The 25,343-nt window shown below is 43.2% G+C and overlaps 1 protein-coding gene across 1 annotated transcript in view; it reads right to left on the minus strand.

Annotated features, from left to right (window-relative positions):
• Nucleotides 1–424: 424 nt before the first annotated feature.
• The window catches only part of LOC121171232 (UPF0524 protein C3orf70 homolog), a 39,037-nt gene continuing 14,118 nt past the window's right edge, over nucleotides 425–25,343 (minus strand). The window contains exon 2 of the mRNA XM_041002844.1: nucleotides 425–794. Within this exon, the coding sequence (XP_040858778.1) occupies nucleotides 559–794 (236 nt within the window). The 3' untranslated portion in view covers nucleotides 425–558. The remainder of the gene's footprint in view (nucleotides 795–25,343) is intronic.

Here is a 25,343-nt window from a genome sequence, read left to right on the forward strand (position 1 = left end):
ATTCTTAGAAAAGAATATATTTTGGGAAGATTCCAGGGGGGAAAGATAGGAAAGTCATGATTTCTGGGATTAAGTGAATTAGAGCAGAGTGATTTCAGATTAGGGATAGTGAATGCATCCAGGGACTAAAAGTGCTTTCATTCACTATATGAAGCTCTAAGAGTGACAGATCATAACTGGAAATGTGGGACAAATAGTAATCACTTCTGGGAAATCAAGCAGTAAGAGACAAACAAGGGAAAACGTGGTAGGGAGTACAAAGTGCCCAGTGTTAGGAATCAATGAGCCCTGGGTCAGACCCCGATATCACCCAGGTTTAGCTCACTGTTGGGAAGGTGGCGTCTCTGGGCCTCATGTGTCACATGCAGAGAGTGCCTGGGCTGGGTAAGGATTAGCTTAGCTAACACAGCAGTGTACTTAGCACAGAACCTGGTCTTCAACAGCTCTGGGCACATGGAAGCCCTCACATTGTGTGGATGCCAGGAATCTCATGAACAACCTGTTGCTCTGATCTGGAATGTCAATGGAGAAGGAAGCAACCACTTACCTGGATTCCTTTCAGCAAAGAAAGCATACTGTAGCGCTAGAGGATGACCTGATGACCAGAGGTACAGAAATAACTCCTCTTCTTCCTCCTCCTTGATGCCCATTTGTAGTGATACTGGATGGCATGATGCATGCCCACCTATGGTGCTGCTTCCAAATCTTCATGAAGGCTTTGCTGAAAATGGTGAGCATGTGGGGCAAGCTCTGAACTGGTCTGTTGTAGAGTCTACATGACACTAGAGGTTGATCTGAAAGGTATAAAAGAGACCAAAGCTTTGGAAATGTTGCTTACACAAAGGGGATATAAATACATGCTAATGATAATAATTATCACAATAACCTATTCAAATTTTGTGTAAAATTAAGTACCATTTACCAAAGTATTTAATGTAACACTAATATCAAATATCTAGGTGTCAAGAAGAACCTGCAATTTACAAAACACAGGGAAAAAAAAGGATTTTGGTTCTGCAAATGCAAGGTACTAAATTCTGCAAACAACTCAAATGAGTATGAAAATGATCTGTCATTATGGCTTCCAGAAGGGGCACAGCTGCACAACTGTACATTGGCGCAACTGTATAAGGAACCACTGACTCATTAAAACTTTCAAAACATATCCAGAAATTAATTTATCAGGAAAGGAATACAACTTTTCAAAACGAAAACATTTTACTGGAGGATATGAGAAAAGATCTTAATAAAGACTCTATATGACTGGAGAGAACTACTTATTAGAATAAAACATATTTGTCATATGTACTATAAATGAAATTCAACTAGTACCTTTAAGGATTTTTTAAGGTAACATTAAATAGGAATTCTAGAATTTGCCTAGAAGAATAAAGATGTAGCAAATTATAGGTATCAAAACTTCAGTTATGCCAGACTTTTTCTATCAAGTGCTACCAACTCATTACCAACAAATCATGTCAAAATGTACATCTTAGGGTTGTCATTATGATGCAGCAGTTATAACACTATCAAGGACACAACAATCTCATATTAAAGTGCCTGAGTTTAGACCTGCCTCTACTTCCAACTCCTGCTTCTAATGAACACACCGGGCAGTGGCAGATGCTGGCTTAAAACAGTTCGGCTCCTGTCCCCCATATGTGAGACACAGACTACCTTCCAGGTACCTGGCTTGGGCCTAGCCCAGCTCCCTCTGCTGGAGTATTCTTGGAACTATCCAATGAGTAAGAGACCTCTACCAGCTGTCTCTTTCAAACAAAATCAGTCTAAGTAAATGGAAGTCTTAACAATTTAAAGCTCAAATTCAAAAAATATGCACATTTTGGCTACTAACAGAATACCAATTTTACAGCAGTTTTATTATATGCAGACATGAACATGAGCTCACTGGGCATTGCAAATTGTACCCAAGAAAAAGTATGTTTGGGTTATAATGCCATGTACACAGAAGAATGCAGGCACTACAAAAATTCCTAAAAAGTTGAATAAAATGTAAAAGCCTATTTTGGTGCCAAATCATTTTTAATAGTACATGGAATACTAGGAAAAAACTATGAACGAATTTAAAGTTTGTTTTGCACCAAAATGAAACGGTTTTTTAAATTCCGTTTTTGATAAACTTTTTGAGGTTCTGATATATTTTTCCTAAGTATTATACAATCTCAACATCTTTTTTAACCTAACAGGAAGAAGTATTTATTTAATTTGCAAATTTACAGGGAACACATTTCATGTATTTCATATACACGGTTTTAACAGCATAATGATCTTTCTCACCCTACCTTCCTTCTTTCCCTCGTCCTTTTTAAATTGCTTAATTTTTACAGTGACATACTTCCAATTTACTTTATAGAAAGGCTGGGTACACTTAAATGGAAGAATGATGAACTTGTGATTACATTATTGTAATAATACAGGGGAAAACCGTGGAGGGGAGAGAGGTTGGGGAGGGTGGAAGGAGGGTTATGGAACTCTATCACGAAAAGTTAAAACAAACAAAAAGAAAACTATGGGTTTCTACTAAGTGGCTTATTCCCCCACACAGTGGTAAGAATCCTATTCAGGGAGATGGGAGGGAAAGGTCCGTAGCATGGAGTCCCTGCTCATTCTGCAAAATCACACACTTACAGCCTCACACCACACATGTGCACCTGGGAACAAGTAGTCCATACTCAGTTCAGGCATAAAGAGCCTTCCAATAACATGCAAGTGCAAATCAATGCCACTTGTGGAAACCTCCTCTTCCACATGTGACTTTATTAGTCTGCTAGATCTGTAGTGCTGCAGGAGCCTGGAAGGCTTCGTGGGATAAGAGCACTGACTGAGATGCATAAAGCTTACTGACTTCCACAGCCAATTCTCCAGGACGGGGTGGGAAGCTGGTACTGTATTGGCAGAAGTCCTCAAATGACATTTCTAGATACTCTAACCTCCAACACTCCCTTACCACCACAGCTTCCTACCATGCCGACTGGGACGGCAACAAAAGGACACTCTATTACCTCTCTCTTTCAGATAGGATGTGGAAACTAAATTAATGTCTTGATACTTTTCCTTTATTTTCTTATTCCGTTGCGTTCAGTTTTTTTTTTTTTTAATTTAAGGAGAGAGAGAGAGAGACTTACTATGTTCTGCTTCACTCCCCTAGTGCCTACAACAGCTGGGGCTGGGCAAGGCAGAAGCCAGGACAGGGACCCAAGCACTTGGAGACATTGCCTGATGCCCTCCAGCATGTGCATTAGTAGGAACCGAATGAACAGAAAGCCAAGACCCACACCCAAGCACTGTAGTATAGTTTGCAGGCATCCCAAGTAGCATCTTAACTGCTATGGAAAACTCCAGCCCCTTCTTTACTTTTCAAAATCAATATTTGAGCACTACAGTTGGATTAAGTTCGTGGGATATTTTTACAAATAGAAACGGGAAGATAACATTTTACTTGTTTTTCAAGTGTGTATTAATTTATTTGAAAAGCATAGAGTCAGAGAAATGGAGAGATTTCATATCCACTTGTTTACTCCCTAAACAGCCACAACAGTTTGGGTTAGATCAGGCCAAAGCAAATAACTCAGGGTAGGAGACAGGAACCCAAAGACCTGAGCTACCTCCTGCTGTATCCCAGGGTGTGTATTAGCAAGAAGATGGAAGGACAGAACCAGGACTTGCACTCAGGCACTCTGATGAAGGACAGCGGCTTGCCCAAGTGGCAACATAATGCCCATTCCTACCACCACTTTAATATGTAGAACTCGATGCTTTTTAGCACATTCACAAGTTTATGTAAGCATGCACAAGTTTTTAAGCTATGCCTACAATAAATGGCTGCTAGTATCTATTTTTTAAAGATTTATTCTAAATTTTATTGTAAAGTCAGAAATACAGAGAGGAGGAGAGGCAGAGAGGAAGATCTTCCATTCGTTGATTCACTCTACAAGCGGCCGCAATGACCAGAGAAGCACTGATCCAAAGCCTCTTCTGGGCTTCCCAAGTGGGTGTAGGGTCCCAAGGCCTTGGTTGTCCTCGACTGCTTTCCCAGGTCACAAGCAGGGAGCTGGATGGGAAGCAGGGCTGCTGGGATTAGAACCGGCACCCATATGGGATCCCAGTGTGTGCAAGGTAAGAACTTTAGCCACTAGGCTACTGTACTGGGCCCAACTGCTAGTACCTTTAAGATCTACCTAGATGCCAACTATAAAACATCAATTCCAGGAAAAGTTATGTTCATCCTTATTCTGCTCTCTCTACATCAGTGGCTGTTAGCGTGTGGTCCTCAGGACAAAGCATTAGCATCACCGTGGCCCTTGTCCATGCTCATTCCTGGGTCCCACCAGACATGTCCTGAATCAGAAATCAGGGCAAGTGAGGCCTTGCAGTCTATGTCTAAACAAGCCCTCCAGGAATTCTGAGGCATAGGAAAGCTGGACAGCCAATGTTTCTGATGAACACAATGGCAGTAGCTTCACAAAACTGAGCTCTGTGCACTTGTATGAAAAATGAAAAATGCACTTGTACTTAACATTAGTACCTTTCACCTTTTGGAATCTGTTCATCAAAAGTCAATCCATCAATTTTGCTTTGTGGGAATGGCTGCATACCAATAGACAAATTTAAAAGTGAATTAGGAGGAGGGGGACGGGAAACCCCAGAGCCTATGTAACTGTAACATAAAATTAAAAAAAAAAAAGAATTAGGAAAAAATAGGGGAATTGAAGTATAAACATACAAAATGGAAGGAGATTCATAAGACTTCAAGTGACAAGGGCAAAATGATAGGCCTGGCTACATTTTTGCCTTTTATTGAAAATAAAGACCAAATCTGGATAAGAACCTTTGAGTTTGTCCTTCACTGATCTTCCTTCTTTGCCTTGAATCAGTAGTAGTTACGTAACACAAGAAATAACAGACTTTCAAACAAGCAGACTCATTCAACCACACACACACACACACACACACAGTGTGCATGAGAGAGACAGACAGACAGGGAGGGGAAGGGGGACAGAAAGAGAGAGTCTGGAGTTTTCAATGGGGTTCTAATCACCACCCCCAATCACACAGAGAAGCTCTTTGGGCTATAGTGAATCATAAACTGGGAGTCCATCCACTGTCACAGTGAGGTCAAGGAGCATGGTTTGAAACTAATTCTGCTGAGCCCTTGGGAAAATAAAGCCCAGAAGTGACTTGCTAAGGTCCACCAGGCCCAGAAGGATACCAGACTCCAGGGCTCCTGGCCTCCAGTCTCGAGGCCATTTTTCCATCAGACTTTCAGCTAGGCCAGGGGTCACTTTTCCCTTTGGAGAAATTTAATCAGTCAGAATCATGGAACAAGATGAATTACTTGACATTATTAAGGTGGGATACATTTCAGTTAATAATTCTGATTTAATATTTTAACAAATTGCTTTATTAATTTTATTAATATGTAATACTTACAAATGTACTAAAATACTTCATTATACACCAGAGAGATGTACTTGATGAATTTCAATTAAATGTTAAAGAGTCTTCATAGCTATTAGTGATTATAACCACCACCATGTACTATATCTCCTGAATTTTTTTTGATACAAAAAAAAATACATGAGCACACAGAAATGTAAAATCTCTTATCTTATCAAGTAGTTTTCTTCTTAATACTGCATATGAGTACTGTCCAGGTTTTAAACTTTCATTAAAAATGGAAGCTTTTATGGCTGAATGGAGCTGGTTCCTTGAATGAAGCATCTATGATATACATAACTGCAAATCAGAATCACCGTCATTTCTAGCATTTTACAATGATAAACAAAGCTCCAGTGAACATTACTAAAATTCAACCAATAAGGACTTCTGTGAGTATTTCTCTGTCGTAAAATTCCAAGAATATAAACACCATGTGGAGAAGTGTGAATTCTGTAAGATAACACATGATTCCCAAGTACTCTCTAGGTAAGCTATGGTATAGGACTTAAATACTATCTCATCACATAATGTTCTCTATCACTTCCAACCTGCTCGAAAACAATTAGTGTCTTTTAAAGTACTAACAGTTTTCCATTAATCAAGATTCAAAATCACTTATAAGGTACGCTCACTTTATAACCTAGAAATACTATTCTTGTGTCTTTTTCTTTTTTTTTAAATTCTTTTCTTTTGATAATCTTTACATAGTTGATTAGGGCACAAAGGATCAAGGGCTACAGGAAATTGGATAAGACCACTGTTTCCACATTAATATTTTTTTCTGTTTGTGAGGTAAGGGGAGAGACAAAGGGAGAAGCCCACCCAGTCTTCCATCCATCCCAGATTCCCAATGTGAGGTATGCTCTGAGGGTCTTGCTCAAGCAGTTTTGATAGTTTAACAGGTCTGAATTACTGCCAATCTCGCCATTCCACACACAATGAAATCTCTTCAGAATCAACTGATTGACATAGTCTCTTCATGGTTGGGGTTCTGAGATTAGCAGTTCAGTTGGAGGGAAGCCCAAAGAAACTTCATCTGGGGTGATTCCAAACCTGATTCTTGAGTTTACCAGTACAGGGTGCGGCTCCATCCGTTGCTCAATTCAGCTTATGCATATACTGGTGGTTGCAATTGCTAGGTCAGTTCTGTTTCCAGCTCTGTCTCCCACACGAACCAATGGGTGTTGCAGTCAAGCCTAATTCTGTCCACTTCACATCCGGCCTTCACGCAAACCAGTGGGGGAGCTGCAGCCTAGCCAGGGTGACTCCCAATAACCCCCACCAGACCTGCCCCCTACCCTGGTTCCCATGCTTGCCACTATGTACCGCAGAACTGTTCAGTCTGTCCAACATCCCATTAGCTCTTATACATGTCACTGGGTATTGAAGCCTAGTTCAACTTAACCAGCCCCTACTATCCAGCCCACACACATGCTGGCAAGTCCCATTCTGTCTAGCCAATGGGAGTGGTAACCCAGGAGGCAGATGCCCACTATTTCCTTACTGGGACACTCCCACTCCCGGATCATGCACTCTCCAGGTGGTTCTGCAGTTTAACCTAACAGAATTAGCTCCCAGTGCCAGCCTCTGCCAACTGATGCTGCAGCAAAGCCCAACCAACCCTTGCCCACTCTGATTTATGCTTGCACCAGCAGGAACAATCAGCCCAGTCTGGCCTTTCCCTGATCCAGCTCACATGAGGCCCACAAGTGTTATAGCCCTGCTTGGTCTGCTCTGCATTCATCTCAACTCACTCCAGCAGGGTCCACATTCCCCCAACTGGCTTGCCCCTCCTCTCCCCACCGTTTTCACGTGTTCTGGTTGGGTGCTGAGGCCCAGTCTGGCATGGCCTGCCTCACCTTGACTTTTACCAGTGGGTGCTGTAACCTGACCCGGCCTGGCCCACCTCCAATACCAGCTGACACTGGTGAGGGTTACAGTTTAGTCCAGCCCAACAAGCACCCAATCCCAGTTGTAATGTGTACTGCTACATGTTGCAATCGAACCTGGCTCCACCCACACTGTTCTGGTGCTCACATATGCCAGTGGTAAAGTGAACTGGTTCAGCCTGGTCTGCTCAAACCTGTGCCAAATGTATGGCGCTAGGTACCTTTCCCTGGTTTGGTCTGGGCTGCTCTCTACAGTGTTTCTTTTGCTCACCTGCAGGGACTATGTCCCGACAGAGGAGTTTCCCAAGCTCCTCCATCAGAACCTCTCCCTTTGCCTGATCTTACGCATACTACTGGGTCGGTCTATGAGCCAGCCCTACTTAGTCCATCTCCTGTCCTGGCAGGAATAGTGGCCTTTCCTGACTGGCCTTCAGCCCATTCCAGTTCTTACTGTTGGATGTTTCAGCCCAGCCAAGGCTGGTCCATTCCCAGACACACGTGGCTCAAAAGGGGCAGAGACCTAGCCTAGTCCGTCCTGTATCTACCTTAGTTCTCATGAGCTCCAGATGGAATCTAGCCTGCATCAGTGCACCCAGCCCCAGTTCACACTGTGCCAAGGGAGACTGCAGCCATATCCAGACCAGAACGCAGCCCCTACTCCAGCACCCGCACTCACCAGGAGGAACCCCAACCCAGCAAGGGTGTACTCTCATAGCTCCCCAGCCAGGTCTGTTCCCAGCCATAAATTACGCATATGCCAAGTGGTTGCTCTGACCCAGTTGGTATAGCCCATCACCTGTCTCAGCCTTTGCCTTCAATGCTGCTGACTAGCATCCTTGGCTCATGTAGATTAGTCAGTATAAGAGCCTAGTTTGCCATGACCTGTGCTCCATCCTGATTTCTGTTCTTCCTCATGAGTTGAGGCTTGCTTGGCCCTGCCCGATCTGCCCCCTTCCAGTTGCAGCCCAGCCCACCCCACATCCTGTTTTAGGATGCACATTCAGTGCTGCTGCCTTGACCTGCTCAGACTGTTGTCTATTCCTTTACCCATAAGTGATGGCATCAGCCCATCACCACCCCAGCTCGAGAGCTAACCAGCAGGACTTGTATTTCCTCAGCGTTGGGTCCACACTTCCCCAGCGGAATCTATCCCCAGACCTGGTTCTCTCACATGCTTGTTAGTGTCTTGACCCTGCCAAGTGTGACCCATTCCCTGTTCCACCGCTCAGGTACTGGCACCTAACCCTGCCAGACAGGCCCCCAGCTATAGCTTTTGTGTGGACTGGTGTGTGGCAGTTAGTGATGCTATACACCAACAGCCCATTTCAGGATTCCCATGTGGGCTGGTGAGTCAGTCTGGCCCAAACAGATCTTATGGACTCTCCCCTTCAAGCCATCAGGTCTCAATCCCCTTGCTTTCCTAGTAACTTCTGTGACCCCGTCACTAGAAGTCACACAGGATTCATTCCTTCCCTACATTCACAATGACCTTATTGATGTATGTCCCTAGGCAGCAATTACATACCCGAAAAACCCTAGAGCTCGCCACCGGGTCAGGGCCTGGTGACAAATAGGCGCACTGGCCACCCAAAGCGTAGGACTCAGCCACCATGTGGCAGCAGTGACCTTGGCCTGAGTCCCAGGCATTGGGGTCTGCCCTGGCTCGGGTACCTCCCCGCAGCTGCCACACTGCAAAGTGCTCCTCTCACCCCAGCCCTCCCACCAAATACTCTCACATGTATTTTCAAGGAAAGGGAAAATTTATTACAAGGACTGTGTAGATCTCAAATGAAAATAACCTAAATCTCTACCAACTGAAAAATACATAAATAAATTGTGGTTTCCTATACTATGCAATGAAATTCAATGATAAAAAGGAGCCGACTGTTCATAAAACAACAACAAGGATGGAACTCAAGAGCACAGGACCAAGGGGAAGAAGCCAGGCACAAAAACTCCACACTCTGTGTATGATTCCACCCTTGTGAAAACACAACTACGGTAACAGAAAGAAGGTCAGTGACCATGGGGAAGGGAAGAAAACTTTTAGTGGAAAGAAACATGAGAACAAGGGTGATATTATTCTAGCTTAATTGTGACATTGGTCATACACTGTAAACAATCACCAAAAGTCAGCAAACTGTATACGGAAGGTGGATATATTTATGACAAAATATACCTCAATAAAGGCAGAAACTAGAAAAATAGAAGCTAAACAAAAATAATGTAAACATGTTTAAGGAAAACATACTAAGAAAAAAAGAAAAGCAAAAAATTTAATAGATTTTGGGCAAAATCTGTTTTCATTTTCACATGCTTCCTTTCAATATTTGCCTGCATTCACATGCAGCTATAATTTTAGACTACATGTAAATTTATGATATGATTTTGCATACTTCCATATAGTCTTCAAGAGTACAATTTAAAAGTGATGCCTAAAACTTTCCACAGCCAAGAACAGTTAACAGATGAGTATCCAAGTTTTATAGCAAATGATGCTACAATATTTGGATTGCACCAAGTGAACAAACTGTGATGTTGCTAAGACTAAACATTTTGTTAAGTTTCATAAGTTATAAAACTTTCAATGTTTAAAAATTACTGATCATTTTAAATTTCAAATAAAACCTCAAAACCAGATCTTTTCATAAATATACTATACCACAAACATGTAGTTTTAATGCGCAGAGCTGGAGTCGGGAGTAGACTCTCAAGCATGCCTCCCCACAGAGTCAGGAGGATGTGACGGTGACACACCTGACTTTCTTGCAGGTACTATCCCTGTCCCCTTAAACGCCACCATCAGCTCACCCCACCCACATGATCAGACTATGCAGGCAGCTTGGTTTTCCTTGTGTTACGCACAGTGCAGATGATAGCCATACCTGGGGCTCGAAGGGGAGCTGTGTGCTGGTCTCCACCACCAGGGAACCACTTAGGTTCAGACCTCGCTTCTCCTAGATGTGTCATCATCATTTGTCCCAATATTTTCCAGAGTTTCTTTTCCAACATTTAAGAACTTCTTTTCTGGGGCCAGCACAGTAGTATAATGGGTAAAGCTGCCACCAACAGTGCTGGCCGGCATCCCATTTGAGCATTAGCTGTACTACCTGCTGCTCCAGTTGCACCCCAGCTCCCTGCTAGCGTGCCTTGACAAGAAGCAGAGGATGGTTCAGACATTTGGGACCCGCACCCATGTGGGAAACCCAGAAGCAGCTGCTCCTGAATTTGGACTGGCCCCACTCTAGCCATAGCAGACATTTGGAGAGTGAACCAGTAGGTGGAAGATTTCTTTCTCTCTTTCTCTGTTTCTACCTTCAAATGAACAAATAAATCTTTTTTTTTTTTTAAAAAAAAAAGCATTTATTTTCTACAAGGAACCCTTTTCAGACATTATTCTGAAGTTCCCCTAAAATCACATGGATGAATCAAAGTAACAGACATGTAGTTCTAATACTAGGTTTCTTCTAACACACTGTGGCCTTTCTGTGCAAATCAGAACACCCATTCCACCCTGTAGGCTGTGCCACTGCTCTTCATTATGTTCAACAGTGATATTTCCTGAAGCAGTGCCTTGGGAAAAGGCCAAGCCCACTCACTTCATTTCATTTTGTTCAAGAAGCCGATTTTCTCTCAGATTTCACCCAACATATCCTCACCTCGCAGACTTAACACTGAAAACATGATTGCAAAGTTCCCTGATACTTTCATATAGGCCTTACTTTCTGTAAACCTTCAGAGTTCCAGATGCATCTCATAACACTACTATTGCCTGCTTTAATTTCTGCTTCTTCACTTCCATTCCACTTGGTCTTCTGCATCTGTTTCACATGTTTAGAATTTCCACAGCCTACTATAGTATGAACATTCTCTCTTATAAATTAGATATGTCAAACAGCTCACAGTTCTTTATTTTTAAAGATTCACTTATTTTTATTGGAAAGGCAGATTTAGACAAAGAAGGATCTTCATCCGCTTATTTACTCCCCAGGTGGCCACAACGGCCGGAGCTAAGCTGATCTGAAACCAGGAGCCAGGAGTTTCTTCTGAATCTCTTATGCAGGTCCAGGGTCCTAAGGCTTTGGGCTAACCTCTACTGTTTCCCAGGCCACTAGGAGGGAGTTGGATGGGAAGCAGAACATCAGGGACGTGAACCAGGACCCATATGGGTCTTGGTGTATACAAGGTGAGGACTTAGCCACAAGGCCATTTGCCAGGCCTACTTCACAAGTCTTAAAATGTACTTACTGCATCATTGTAAATCAAACTAATTCCTGAACTTATTAAAATTAAATTTAATACTTGTAGCTTTTCTAACAATTTTTTATAATTATTTGTGATTTTAACATACCTCTCCTAGTTAAAAGGAAAAATGCATTTAAAATTACAGTGTTTTGTAATTTGATTCATGTACAGAGTTTTCTATCAAAGAATATACATACTACTATGAACAATTACCAAATTTTGGTTTGGGAATTTTGATCTGTAGTATAAACTGCACAAACAGCTTTTTTTAAAAAGTTACTTATAAGCATGTAACATGTTAAAATTAAAATGGAAAAGTTAGAAAATGTTTCTTCATTAATTCATACAAAAACTGGCAGGCCAATTCATTATTTATTAATAATAACCTTGAACATAAATGGTTTAAATTCTCAAATTGAAAGATACAGACCAGCTGGATGGCTTCAAAAAGATCCATCTATTTTTTGCCAGCAAAAAACACCTCTCACAAACAAATATACACATAGACAAAGTGAAAGGATGGAAAAAAATGTTCCATGCCTGTACAAAGCAAAAAAGCAGGAGTAGCCATCGTCATGTCAGACAAAATAGACTTTAATATACAAAATGTTAAAAGAGACAAAGAAGGACATAAAGGATCAACTCAATAAGAAGATCTGCTGTAGTAAATGTATAAACACCAATGTATAAAATTGTAAAACTGCAAGACATTGGCACAGGCAAAGATTTCTTGGAAAAGAAGCTAGACACAAGCAACAACAGACAAATGGGATCACATCAAGCTAAGATGCTTCTGCACTGCAGAAAGATTCAACAAAGAGATGAGCCAACACATAGAATGGAAGAATATATCTGTTCATTTTGTAACTGATAAGGATTAATTTAAAAAAAAACTCAAGAGACTCAACAATGAAAAAAAAACAACCTAGTTAAGAAATAAGCAAAGTACAAGAACATACAGTTTTCAAAGGATGAAATTCAAATGGCCAATGGACACATGGAAAAATTCTGGGGGATCACCAGTCATTAGGAAAATGAAAATAAAAACTACAAATAGGTTGCAGCTCCTGCCAAGGAGACCACGGGGAATTGGAGTGCCCTCAGAAGCCGAGAAGTCTGATATCCACTCCTGTTCGGATCTCCCACATGGGATGGAAGAAGCCCAGATCCTTCCTCGCAGGATCTAATATCATCGGAACAACAGCTGGGAGCCCTGAGTGTCCTCAGAAACAGAAGAACAGAAAACTTCCTTCGGGACTTGGGAGAGGAGCTTTCTCTGGTCCTTACTTTGCTCCAACTTTGGATCCCCACCCTCTCTTGCAATGACCATCAGGGTCACTCCGGAGCTCCCTGCCCAAAAAAAATTAGAACAGATAGAGACAATAAGGAAAGTGTAGAACAGACAGGAAATTGTCAGCGTGGACTCACACATACCTTACTAGGTGGGACACAAAGATCAGTTACTCCTCACTAAGGTATCGAAGATTTCTCTGCACACCCCTCGTAAAACTGTTCTGCACCTCAAGTGTTAACATATACCTTGTTAGGGTTATAAGCCTATTTGGGCTATCCTAAAATTCGCTAAGTTCAGTAAAAATCATGTTTCAATACTATAAGCTGCTAAACACAAAGCCAAAAATAGACACGAGACAGCTGAATAGTACCCTACAGCTATTTTAAGGTGTATAGCAGCCAGTTGTGTATAAACTAAAACTGAAATGTCAATGAAGTAGTCACAGGATGTGGTTAAGAACTTACATTTTTTAACATATCGGTTACTCAATACCATGTAAATTAACTCTGTTATAAATTGTTAATGATGTTGTGTTGTGGTGTTACATTGGAGGGGATGATATTCTGCCAGCTATACTTGCAGACCGGGGATGGTCTCCCAATGAAACTGTTGAATTTATCTGGACAACAGGACATTGGACTCTATGCATGGTACATGCCCACAATGAAGGAACTATGACTGGATATTAATTGTACTATTGCAATGATATGGAGGAATCCAACATGGGGGGAGGGTTTGAGGAGGAGCTGGGGGAATCCGAGAAACTATCAAACTGTGTCATAGGAGAATCAAGATGGTGGAATAGGGTAAGGACACGTTTAAACGGACGGAGAAACATTTAATCAGGAAGAAGCCGAAAGGACATATTTCAGGACATACGAGAGGACAGAACAACAGCAGAGGGGTACCTGGAGACTGACAGACCCAGGAAAGCAGTGGGCACAGCAGTGTGGTGTTGAAGTGAATGATATTCCAGCATGGCGATCTGAACTCCACCAGCAGCCGGAACTCCACCAGCAACCAGGTGGGAAGGGACTTTCACTGGGAGCTCGGGAGGTGAACCCAGACAAAGTACTGTCTGTCCTGCTGGTCTGTCTGATTTGACCAGGAGCAGAGACAGAGCAGTAAATCTCAGATAGTGCGAGAACAGAGTGAATTTCATAGCCCAGTCAGCCCCCTAGAGCTGAATTGGGCGCCATTTTGCCTAAGGAGGAAAGGGCAAGGGAAAGGACTGAGCATGCTCTGAGCGGGTAGTGAGCTCATTTCTGACTTGGTGAACTGCAACGACGTGGCCTTCTACAGGTTCCATATGGGGCAGGTTTGGGTAGCCCTCGGATCTGACGACCAACAGATCAAGAGCTGTTGTGGTAGCACGTCAAGCGCCATTTTGCGCACTGTGGCAATAGCTTTGGGACTGCAGGAGACAACAGTGAACTGCGCATGTGCTGAGCTCGGGAGAACTCGCTGAGGTCCCGCAGGAAAATAATATTGACTGTGGCATCATACCAGTCAAATTAGGTCCGTGTGGCACCCAGACCTAACGTCCAACAGTTTTCGACAAGATCAGCACCACCAACAATCTAATTATATAGGACACCTGGTGTCTCTAATCCTGGCTCTGACATAAGAATCCAGGCCTAGAACTTGCTGGAGGTTGTGGCACAAGTGGCCGCAAGCAAAACGTTGTGTACCAACTACAATAAGTAAAATTGCATTGTAGACCTGTGGGTCACACAGCTTAGACACCTGCCCCAAGAAGAAAACTCTGCTAACCAGAAGTACAATGATCAAGAGCAAAAGAAGAGACAAAGGCACAATGAATATTACTGAAAACTCCCCTGCAAAGGAGCAAAACCCTTTGCCAACCTTAGATTTTTAACTGAGGAAGACACTGAGAAAATGGGGGACACAGAATCCATAAGACTCATTTTGAAGATTCTGGTCAAAAATGAGAAGCTCATGCAAGAGTTCAAAGAATTTAAGGAAGCAGTAAAGCAAATCAAGGCTGGAATATCAGAAATTAAGAACACAGTAGAGCAAATTAAAAGTACAGTGGAGAGTCTCCAAAATAGAATGAAGCAAGCAGAAGAAAAAATCTAGAATTGGAAGATATCTCCTGTCACCAGGGGGAAACAAACAAAAAGCTGGAAGCAGAGCTGGATCAGGCCAAAAAAAGTATTTAAGCATTGAAAGACACTATTTTGAGGCCAAATATAAGAGTTATGGGATTCTCAGAAGGTGCAGAAAGAGAAACTGGTTTTACAAATATATTTAATGAAATACAAGGAAAATTTCCCCAATCTAGAGAAAGAATTGGGAAACAAGATCCAGGAGGGGCACAGAACTCCCAACAGGCTTGACCAAAAGAGGTCTTCACCAAGATACATGATCATCAAGCTCTCTTCAATTGAACATAAGGAAAAGATCCTTAAATGTGCACGTGAAAAAAAATCAATTGACATATAAAGGAATGCCAATTAAACTCACAAGAGACCTCTCACAGGAAACTCTACAGGCAAGAAGAGAATGGAGTGACATATTCCAGATTCTAAAAGAAAAAAATTGTCGGCCTAGGATAACATATCCAGCAAAGCTTTTTTTCGTCTTTGAAAATGAAATAAAATTCTTCCAGAGTAAAGAAAAGCTAAAAGAATTTGCCTCTTCCAAACCTGCCCTACAAATGATACTTCAAGATGTTCTCTTGACAGAGAAGAGGAACAGCACCTACCAAAACCAAAGGCAAAATGGGAAGAACATCCCAGTAAAATGACAACAGAAGACTAAATCAATGAACAACCCATTCCTAAAATGATTCTGAATGTAAATGGCTTAAGCTTAATCAAACATCATAGATTAGTAGACTGGATTAAGAAACAAAACCCATCTGTCTATTGTCTGGAGGAGACACACTTCAACAAAGATCAGCGGAAACTATATCACATGGGTTTTGTTGTTTTCTGTTGGTTTCATCTCTTCAAAACACTTTCTCCTGATTAAATCATTCAATGACTCATAGATCATGCAGTGGCATCATTTTCTTCAAGAAGGTTCTTGATTTTCACTTCTTCAGCTACATGTTATACATTTAATAGCATGTTGTTTAACTTCTTGGTGTTGTTAATTTCTTTTTTCTCCCGGATGTTGATTTTGTTTTGTGGCTCTTCATTTAAGGGAATGTATAGTAGTTCTGTAATGGAAACTGTCATATCTAGTAACATGTCATTTAACTTCATGGCATTGTAAATTTCTATTTTTCTTTCAATTGTTGATTTTGTATCATGACTTTTCATTTAAGGGAATGTACAGTAGTTATGTAATGGAGACTAACATTCAGATGTGAGGATGCAGTGTGGTATGCATTTCTGTTTCCAGACAAAGATGAACTTTCAGTGAAACTGTTTATATTATATCTTGACAATAGGATTCTGGACTCTCTGCCATTGTCCATGCCCACAATGATAGACATATAATTGAGTATGAATGACTATATGTTCATAATGATATAAAGGAACTGGGGGGGGGAGGGAATTGGGGAGGGGGTAAGGGAATATGGAACTGTATCATAAAACGATAGCAATAAAAATAAAATGTGGGAAAAAAAAGAAAAAAACTGTGTCATAAAATGAAACAAACAAATAGGTTGCAGCTCATCTCAATTAGAATGGCTATTATACAGAAATCAAAACACGGTAATTACCGGTGAGAATGTGGGAGGAAAAAAAAAGGTACCCTAAATACAATGTTGGTGGGAATGTACATTAGTGCAAACATTACAGAAGGCAGTATTGAGATTCCTGAGAAATTTCCAAATGGATCTAGGCATCCCATACCTGAGAATTTACCCAAAGGACATGAAATTGGTATATGAAAGAAGGAATGATACCCTCCCCCCCATGTTTATTTCAGCTCAATTCACAATAGCTAAAATACAGAATCAATTCAGAAATCTAACAATGGAAGGCTGGATAAACAAAATGTGGAATACATATATACTACAGAATACCTATCAGCCATAAAAAGAATTAAATCCTGTCTTTTCTAACAAAACAGATGCAAGTGGAAATCACTATGTTTAATAAAATCAATCCCCAAAAGATAAATACCATGTTTTTCCTGATTTGTGGTAACTGGTATACAGAATACCAAAAAAAAGTAATGTATGTGAATGAAAATCACATTCTGAGATTTGATTATTGTTTCCAGGTCTGATCTATACTCTTGGGAAGCAGTGGTTTTTACTGCTTACTATTTGTTGAAATCTTTACTTAGTAGGCAGATAAGTTGTGCTTATAAGAAACTGAAAGCATGTCACTGTTAAAATTAAAAAATAAAAAAGGAAGGAGGAAAGATGAGACAATGTGTAGGGGAGAAAGGGTAGGTTAGGAAATATCACTGTTCCTATATCTGTCGTCTGCACATGTAAATGCACGCAATTTGTTTACCATATATAAGTAAGAAAATTCTAAAAAGTATTTTATTGAATAAAAAGTACCACTGTTTTACACTTCTGCAGTTTTACTTAGGGTATAGAGGAGACATCTGGACTCTCTCATCTGTTTCTATATTGGATCTGTTGTCATATCACATGTCATAACAACTCCACACTTGTGAATGAATATAAAAAAGGCAAGCCTTATAATTACAAACATAGTTCTCAGCACATGGACTCTAATGTGGTTTTACACGCACCTAAGAATAGGTAGGTCACACCTTAAGAATTTCATTTCTTTCTCTCTGCCTCTCAAGTCAATTAATCATTTTCAGAAATGATTTTAAAAGTAGAATATTTATAGTGTTTTGTCCATCATAAAGGCTAAGTTTCTGCCCTGGCGGGTAAGACACCAGTTGAGAAGAAACCCAGGACCCAGGGGAAGTGCTTCAGTTTCATACCCAGCTCTAGGTCCTGACTCTGGCTTCCTGCTAATGCAGACCGCGGGAGACAGTGGCGACAACTCTAGTCACTGAATTCCCGCCCCAAAGGTGGCTGGCCTGGATTGAGTTCCCACCTTTCGGTTCAGTCCTTCAAGATGGGAATCAGAAGATGCCAGCTCTGTCTCCAGTACTCTTTCTGCCTCTAAAACAAATAGACTGTATATTTTAAAAATACTCTTTAAATAAAAGATTCCCTGATTTGGACTATCATAAAGTATGTGTAGCTTCCTTAGTAAGTATTCCATGAAATTAGCATCTATCTGGTACTAGACTTGTTTTTTTGAAAGTAGTCTGTTTTGTTTCCTTTCACCTGTGGAAGCCTGCAGAGTTCTATTCCCCAAAAGAAGTACATCAAGGCACTGTCTCATCTCCTCCTCAGTCTGTGAAGAAAAACTGTGTGCTTGCTACTTTACAGTCTGATTATATTTCTAATCTGAAGTGTTTGGTTGATTTTTTTTTTTTTTTTTGGTCATAGCTTCTCATATTTCTGCTTTGTGCTTAGTGGGCTTTTGTTAATCTTAGCAGAGACCTATCACATACTGCCATGTCTACTGCCCTCAGAGATTTTGATTTGTTAAAATTTTGAGAATTCTGTTACTGTGTGTTTATCTGGGATACTGTTGACTCACTTATCTACTCAATCAACTCTGATTGTTTCAAAAAGAAATTATTTTGACTACTGCACAATTTTAAGCAGAGTATTCTTAGTTACTGAAACATCTTCCTTTCTGGGCCAGACACATTGGCTGAAATGATTAATCCTGTCACTTCAGTATTGGGATCCTTTATAGACACTGGTTCATGTCCTGGATGCTGCACCCTATCTAGCTCCTTGCTTGTGGCATCAGAAAGCAGTAGAGGATGGCCCAAAACCTAGGCACCCACATGGGAGTTCACCACTCTGCACCCACATGGGAGACCTGGAAGATGCTCCTGGCTCCTGGCTTTGGACTGGCTCAGCCACAATGGCTGGAGCTGAGCCAATCTGAAGATACGTTGCAGCCACTTGGGGAGTGGATGGATGTTATCTTTGTCTTTCCTTCCTCTCTGTAAATCTGATCTGCATAGAGAGCAACAGGAATGAAGTGTAATGGGCTCATCATGTCTCTCTCATCTCCTACCTCTCTTACATGTAAACCCATAATAAACCAGCCCTTCCAGGATCTCCCAAGGTCTCCTGACATCTCAAGACCTTTTAATCAACCACATCCCTGGAGGGCCTTTGTGAATTCAGGTTAGTTTCAGGGGATTAGGGCATGGATGGCTTTGAGAGCTCATTATTGTCCTACCAGTTTCCATTTTTTAAAACATGCTCTCTGTCACAGGAACTACACAAGAAGCAACTGACTTTATTCAGTTATCCCTTAAAACAACTCTGTAGTCTGCTAGCATATGTGTGGCTCAGCCCCGAGGGCCAAGTTGGGCCAGTTCACAGCACAGTTCACTGGCAGATGTGAGAACCAGGATAATGTACAGGATAGGCCAGGATGGGCTGGCTGCAACATCAGCCAGTTAACATCAGTATTGAGACTGGGGGCTCGCTGGGCCCCAGCATGTAGCACCTACCAGTATGAGGGGGCTAGCCAAACCCAGCCAAGCTCCACAGCACACATAATACTTGTGGAGGGGAGGAGGGCAAGCCCTGTAGGGGCACTGTGGGGCTCCCCTGCTGGGCCATCACTCCTGCTGGTGAATGTGAGAGCTGGGACTTGGGGCAAACCAGCCTGGGCAGGGCTATAATACCCACTGGCCTACATGTAAGCTGGGTTAGAGGGAGAGCCAGGCTCAGCTAAACAACTGTATCTAGTGGTACATGCATGGGGCAGTGCATGCAGGCTAGTCAGGTTTTGCTGGCAAGTGCTGGGACTGAGGGCAAGCCTTGTCAGACTAGAATACAGTATTACCTGTAAAGTGCAAGATCCGGGGCTGGGAGTAGGCCTAGTACGGAAACTGGGGGTACCTGACAGGCTGCAGCTCCAAATGAGAACATGAGAACCAGGGCTGGGGGTAGGCCTGGCTCAACATGCAGCAGCACCCCCTGGCATGAGTGTGAGCTGGACAGTGGGCTCAGTTGGGCTGAACTAGGCTCCAACACTCACTGATATGTACAGGAGCTGAATGGCATGTGGGATGGACTGGACCAGTCTGCTGCACATATGCAGGAATTGCGGCTGGTGGGCCTAGTGGGGATTATTGGAGGTTACTCTGACTAGATTTCAGTTCCCACTGGTGTGCATGAGGACTGGGTGTGTGGTCACAGGGTTAGACTGGACTACAGCATGTCAGCTTGCTTAGGACATGGGGCTAGGGACAGAACTGCCTGGACAACTGCAACCATCAATAAATGTATAGTCTGATGTGGGTAACAACTTGAGCCAGAGCCCGCATTGGCTGGCACACACAGGAGTCAGGTCCGGGGTCACCTCAATTAGACTGCTAGTATCAAAACTCTGCCACAGGGAACAGCCCAGGATCTGTGATCTGACCATGGAGTATGTGTGTTAGAACTGGATCTCCTCAATTGCTAAAACCTGTGTAGCAGACAGCATGCCCAGATGCATATGGGGGGCATGACAACAAGTTCATTGAAGCCTGCAGAGGACATCAAGTACCTTGGAGGGAAGAACAAACTGGACAACTCTCCTGGCCAAGTTTTGACAGCAAGTAGCTGGGTGAATGGAGACTCTAGGGTGGACTATGTCAGCTAATGGATCTTGGAAGGATTTCCTCAGCCTTGGAGCAACAGAAGCAACATCTCAGAACTATCAAAACCACTTAAGCAGTACTCTCGGAACACGCTCCACATCGGGGACCCTGGAATGACATAGGGTGGCCATCCACAGCCCCCAGGTACTGATGTGGTTAGGCTACGAGGAGCGACCCTCCTTCCAACTATCCCCCCCTCACCCAATACAGGAAGAAAAAAAAAACTGGAAGCAATTGTCTCAATCTACTTTCCCCATACCTTGGTCCTCCCCACCCTAATCACTGGTCCACATAGGTATCCCTTCTTCTAAACTATGTAAACAATATCAAAAATAAAATAAATTTTTCTAAAAAAAAAAAAAAAAAACCTCCACCAAACTGTAGTTGTTTTCCTAACGAGAAAACAGAGAATGAGGGAGACAATAACCTCTCCTGAATTTCAGATCAGTACACCCAACTCAGTTCTCCCATCTCCACCAGGACAGCTCAGAGCGTTCCCCCCGCCCCCCGCCCGAAACAACCTACTCACAACTAAGCTCTTATAATCCCCTCCTACGCCCTGCTATACCAGTGGGCATACCCACTTCCTTTCAAATGTCAAGTCACTAGAATCAGCCTTGGCTCCCCTCCTTCTCGCAATGTCCTATTGGTTCCACATTTAAAATCTGTCCTCCATCTGACCCCATCTCAGAGTATAGATTGCTCCCACTCACACCCTCCTCACATCTGCTTTGCGTGATTATAGCAGCCTTCGAACACATCCTATTTCTGTTCTTGCCTCCAATTAGTATCCTTCTGGCAGTCAGAGAGAGATTTTAAAGCACACAGGTGAGAACACATTGCTTGGCTCACGTACTCTAATGCTGCTCTACCTTGTTCAGCAGAAAAGCCAGAGCTGCTTCAATACTTTCCAACATCTGGCATGAGGTGATTGCACCCCCGGGGACTCTTGCCTGCACTCAAATCTCTGCAGTTTAACTGACCTTGTTGCTCTCAACATTCTCAGTGTGCCCCTGCAGCAGGCCTTTCATTTGCTACTTTCCTCTGCGTGCCATATTTCCCTCAGTTACTTGGAAATGAAAAATTCAGTCATTCCACATTAAAGCTTAAAACCTTGTCTTGAGATTTATGGTTTTAATTCTTATTCACACTGCATTTGCTAAATTTGATCTGAATATACTACACTTTATATGAACACCAGTGTCTATGAATACCAGCTGGAATGGTAACAAAACTCAAAATTTGCTTTGCCTTTTATATACACTCCTTTATGAGGCTCTCATGTTTGATCCTCATGGTAGCATTAAAGAGGCTCTGGGGGAATGTGTCTCTCTCCATTTCACAGATAAGAAAATTGAACATCAAGGAGTTATAGGGATTCCCTTTTGGTTATGATGGTAGTGAGTGAGTGAGCTGGGATAATTCTTAATTCTGGTTTGGATCCACACATTGATTGAGAGAATCTTTAGCAAAATTCATACTGACCTAAGATAACTACTCAAGTACAGCAGAAACTCCAATGAGCCTGGGCAAAAGCTGCGTTCCCACTGACCATGAAGAATGCCCAGTGTGACTTCTGAGAAGAGAACTTGATCCTATCAAAGATGGAAGGCTCGGGCCTGGTGCAGTGGCCTAGCAGCTAAAGTCCTTGCCTTGAACACGCCAGGATCCCATATGGACACCATTTTTAACTGTGGCAGCTCAGCTTCCCTTCCAGCTCCCTGCTCATGGCCTGGGAAAGCAGTCAAGGAAGGATAGCCCAAAGCCTTGGGACCCTGTACCCACGCTGTAGACCTGGAGGAAGTTCCTGATTCCTGGCTTGGTATTGGCATAGCACCAGTTGTTATGGTCACTTGGGGAGTGAAACTTCAGATGGAAGATCCTCCTCTCTGTCTCTCCTCTCTGTATATCTGACTTTCCAATAATAATAATAAAAAAAAAGATGGAAGGCTCCCCCAGCTATAGGCAACTGCTTAGGTTGCCTTGTACCTAGCAAAAAAATAGCCAAGAGATGCAGGGCATTCTGGGCCTGGTTAATGCCAAATCTGTGTTAACTATACCAGTGTGCCATCATACTTGCCTATTCTACTTTCTTTACTTTTTTAAGGATTTACTTTTTTGTTTGTTTGTTTTGGTTTGGTTTGGTTTTAGAAAGGCAGATTTACAGAGGACAGAAAGAGAGATCTTCCATCTGCTGGTTCACTCCCCAGAAGGCTACAAAGACTAGAGCTGAGCTGATCCAAAGGCAGGAGCCAGGAGCTTCTTCCAGGTCTCCCTCGCAGGTGCAGGGTCCCAAGGTTTTGGGCTGTCCTCTACTGCTTTGCCAGGCCACAAGCAGTGAGCTGGACGGGAAGGTTCAGGAGCTGGGACATGAACTGGCACTAACGGGGATCCTGGCAATTGGAGGTGGAGGATGCTGCGCCAGGACACACCACCCCAGCCCCAGTTTGGGGGTGGGGGATGGGAGTGGCGGTCCTGCAGACTGCCCTGGGAAAGGGCCTAGAGGCAAGTAGGAGGGAGAGAAGCTGAGGGCACATTTGACAGGGCAGAAATGACTTCTGGTGGCTTCCATGAAAAGGGCCACTGCATTCATAGGTGAGGGAGCTCGCAGAAAGGAGAAACCAGAGGGCATATCTGGGTCTTGCCAAGGCAACCAGTCACATGGGAGACCTGGACTAGACTAAATAGCATCATCCCCCACCTTCTGATATACACAAAAGCTGGATCTGGGGGCATTCCTGACTGGGCTAGGCTACAATATCCATCTGTGATGGTCAGGGTCACTGGGTGGGCTACATCAAGCTGGGCCACAGCACCTACCAGATCAAGACAGAACCAGATCAGGGTAGATCTTGTCAGGGACTGGTGGGCTCACCTTTGTGGGACTGCAGCATCTGCCAGTTTATACAAGAGCTGGGCGTGGTAACTAGGCTGAGCCAGGCCTGACCTGAGAACTCACCTGACACCCCAGGGGAGCTGGGGCTGGGAGGAGGTCAAGCTGGACCAGGCTGCAGCACCCACCAGCATATGCAAAGGTCAGCACTGAGGGCAGACCAGGCCAAGCAGGGCCACTGTAACTACCAACACACGTGAGATCTGGGGCTGTAGGTGGGCCTGGTAGGAGAACTTGGGGAACTCCCCTATAAGGCTGCATCTCCCACTGGAGAGCACATGAGCCAGGGCTAGGGGAGGGGCAGATCAGCTCAGGCAAATCTGTAGTACTCATCGGCAAGCATGTGGGCTGGGTCACACTGACACAAGCGAGAGAAAGGATGGGCTGTGCAGGCCAGGCCAGGTGGACTGGGAAGTGCAATATCCACTAGTTCACATAAAGTTGGGTCTGGGGGTATTCTGGGCTAAACCGGGCTGCAGCACCTGCTGGGGGCAGGCCATCTCAGACTGGGCTGTAGCAAGACCTAGAGTTGGGAACCACTGGTATGTGCAAGACCTAGAGTCGGGAATGGGTGTGGTAGGGGAACCTCAGAGACTCCCCTGTTGGGTCTCTGCTTCCACTGGCGAGCATGAAAGCTGGGTCTGGGTGCTAGCCAGGTTGCATTACGCTGCCACATATTCTGGAGTACATGAGAGCCAGAATTAATGTGGGCCAGCTGGGCTTGGTCCCAGCATCAGCTGCAAGTGCTGAGACTGGGTACAAGTCATGTCATACTGGAGTACACAAGCATCAAGTCTGAGTCAACCCCAGGCAGATTTCTTTGGGGACTCCTCAACTAGTATGTTGTATTCAAATCCCAGCCACAGGAGAAGTAAAACTATATGTGGTCCAACCTTGGAGCGCCTGCATCATAACTCCTCAGTTGCTGATGCCTGTGCTGTGATCAGCATGCCCTAACACATATGGGGGACATGACAGCCAGCTCATTTAGGCCAGTGGAGGACGTGGAAGGTCTCATCAGAAGACAGAAAGCAGGGCAGGTTGGACACTCTCCTGGTCAAGCTTTGGTTGCAGCAAGTGTCTGGGTGTGTGGATGCACTAAGCTGGACTTGATCAGCCAACAGACCTTGGAAAGATTTTCTCAGCCCTGGTACAACAAAGCTGAAAATGTTTCAGAATGATCAAAAACACTCAAGTAACACCCTGGGAATATTCTTCCCCATACTGGGGTCTCTAAGGTGTCATCCAATGACTGTCCCTCATCCCCGAGTGCTGATGTAGCCTGAAAGCAGTCCTCTCCACCCCTGACTCTCCCAGTAAACCAGGAGAATAAAAAGAAAAGAACTGAAAGAAAAAAAAAGGTGGAAGGCATAGAGGCATTACAATGAGATCACATGCTCAGAGTTAAAGTGGGAATTCCCCTCCGTGAACAACACTCTTGTACTGAATTCAGCAAGACATCACAGATTACTGCAAACCTTCTACTGTTGGTACATATCCTCTCCTCAAAGAACAACATAAACAGAGCTGTGCTGTCTCTAGTCTTTATAATGAAACACATTTCCAACATCTGACATCATCCTCCCAGAGAGAAACCTGTCTCCAAGAACAAAGTAATACTCTCTGAGATCACCTTCAAGAAACTCAGCCTTAGCCAGGAATCCCAAAACAGAGAAAAGGCAATCCTCAGTACAGAAAGAATATCTGCAAATTACACAAGTGATATAGGATGACATATACCTGAAATATCCAAAGGTTCAGAATGCAGTAACAGATACTGATCAACTAAAAATGGGCAAAGGATCTGAACAGGTATTTTTCCAAAGAAGAAATAAATGGCCAAGAAGCCCATGAATAGATGCTCCTTCTCACCAGCCATCAGGAGAATGCAAAGGAAAAACACAAGGCAAACATGAGAAGTCAT

The sequence above is a fragment of the Ochotona curzoniae genome, unplaced genomic scaffold (genome assembly GCF_017591425.1).
Source record: "Ochotona curzoniae isolate NIBS_2020 unplaced genomic scaffold, NIBS_Ocur_1.0 scaffold_2587, whole genome shotgun sequence".
NCBI classification, from domain to species: domain Eukaryota; kingdom Metazoa; phylum Chordata; class Mammalia; order Lagomorpha; family Ochotonidae; genus Ochotona; species Ochotona curzoniae.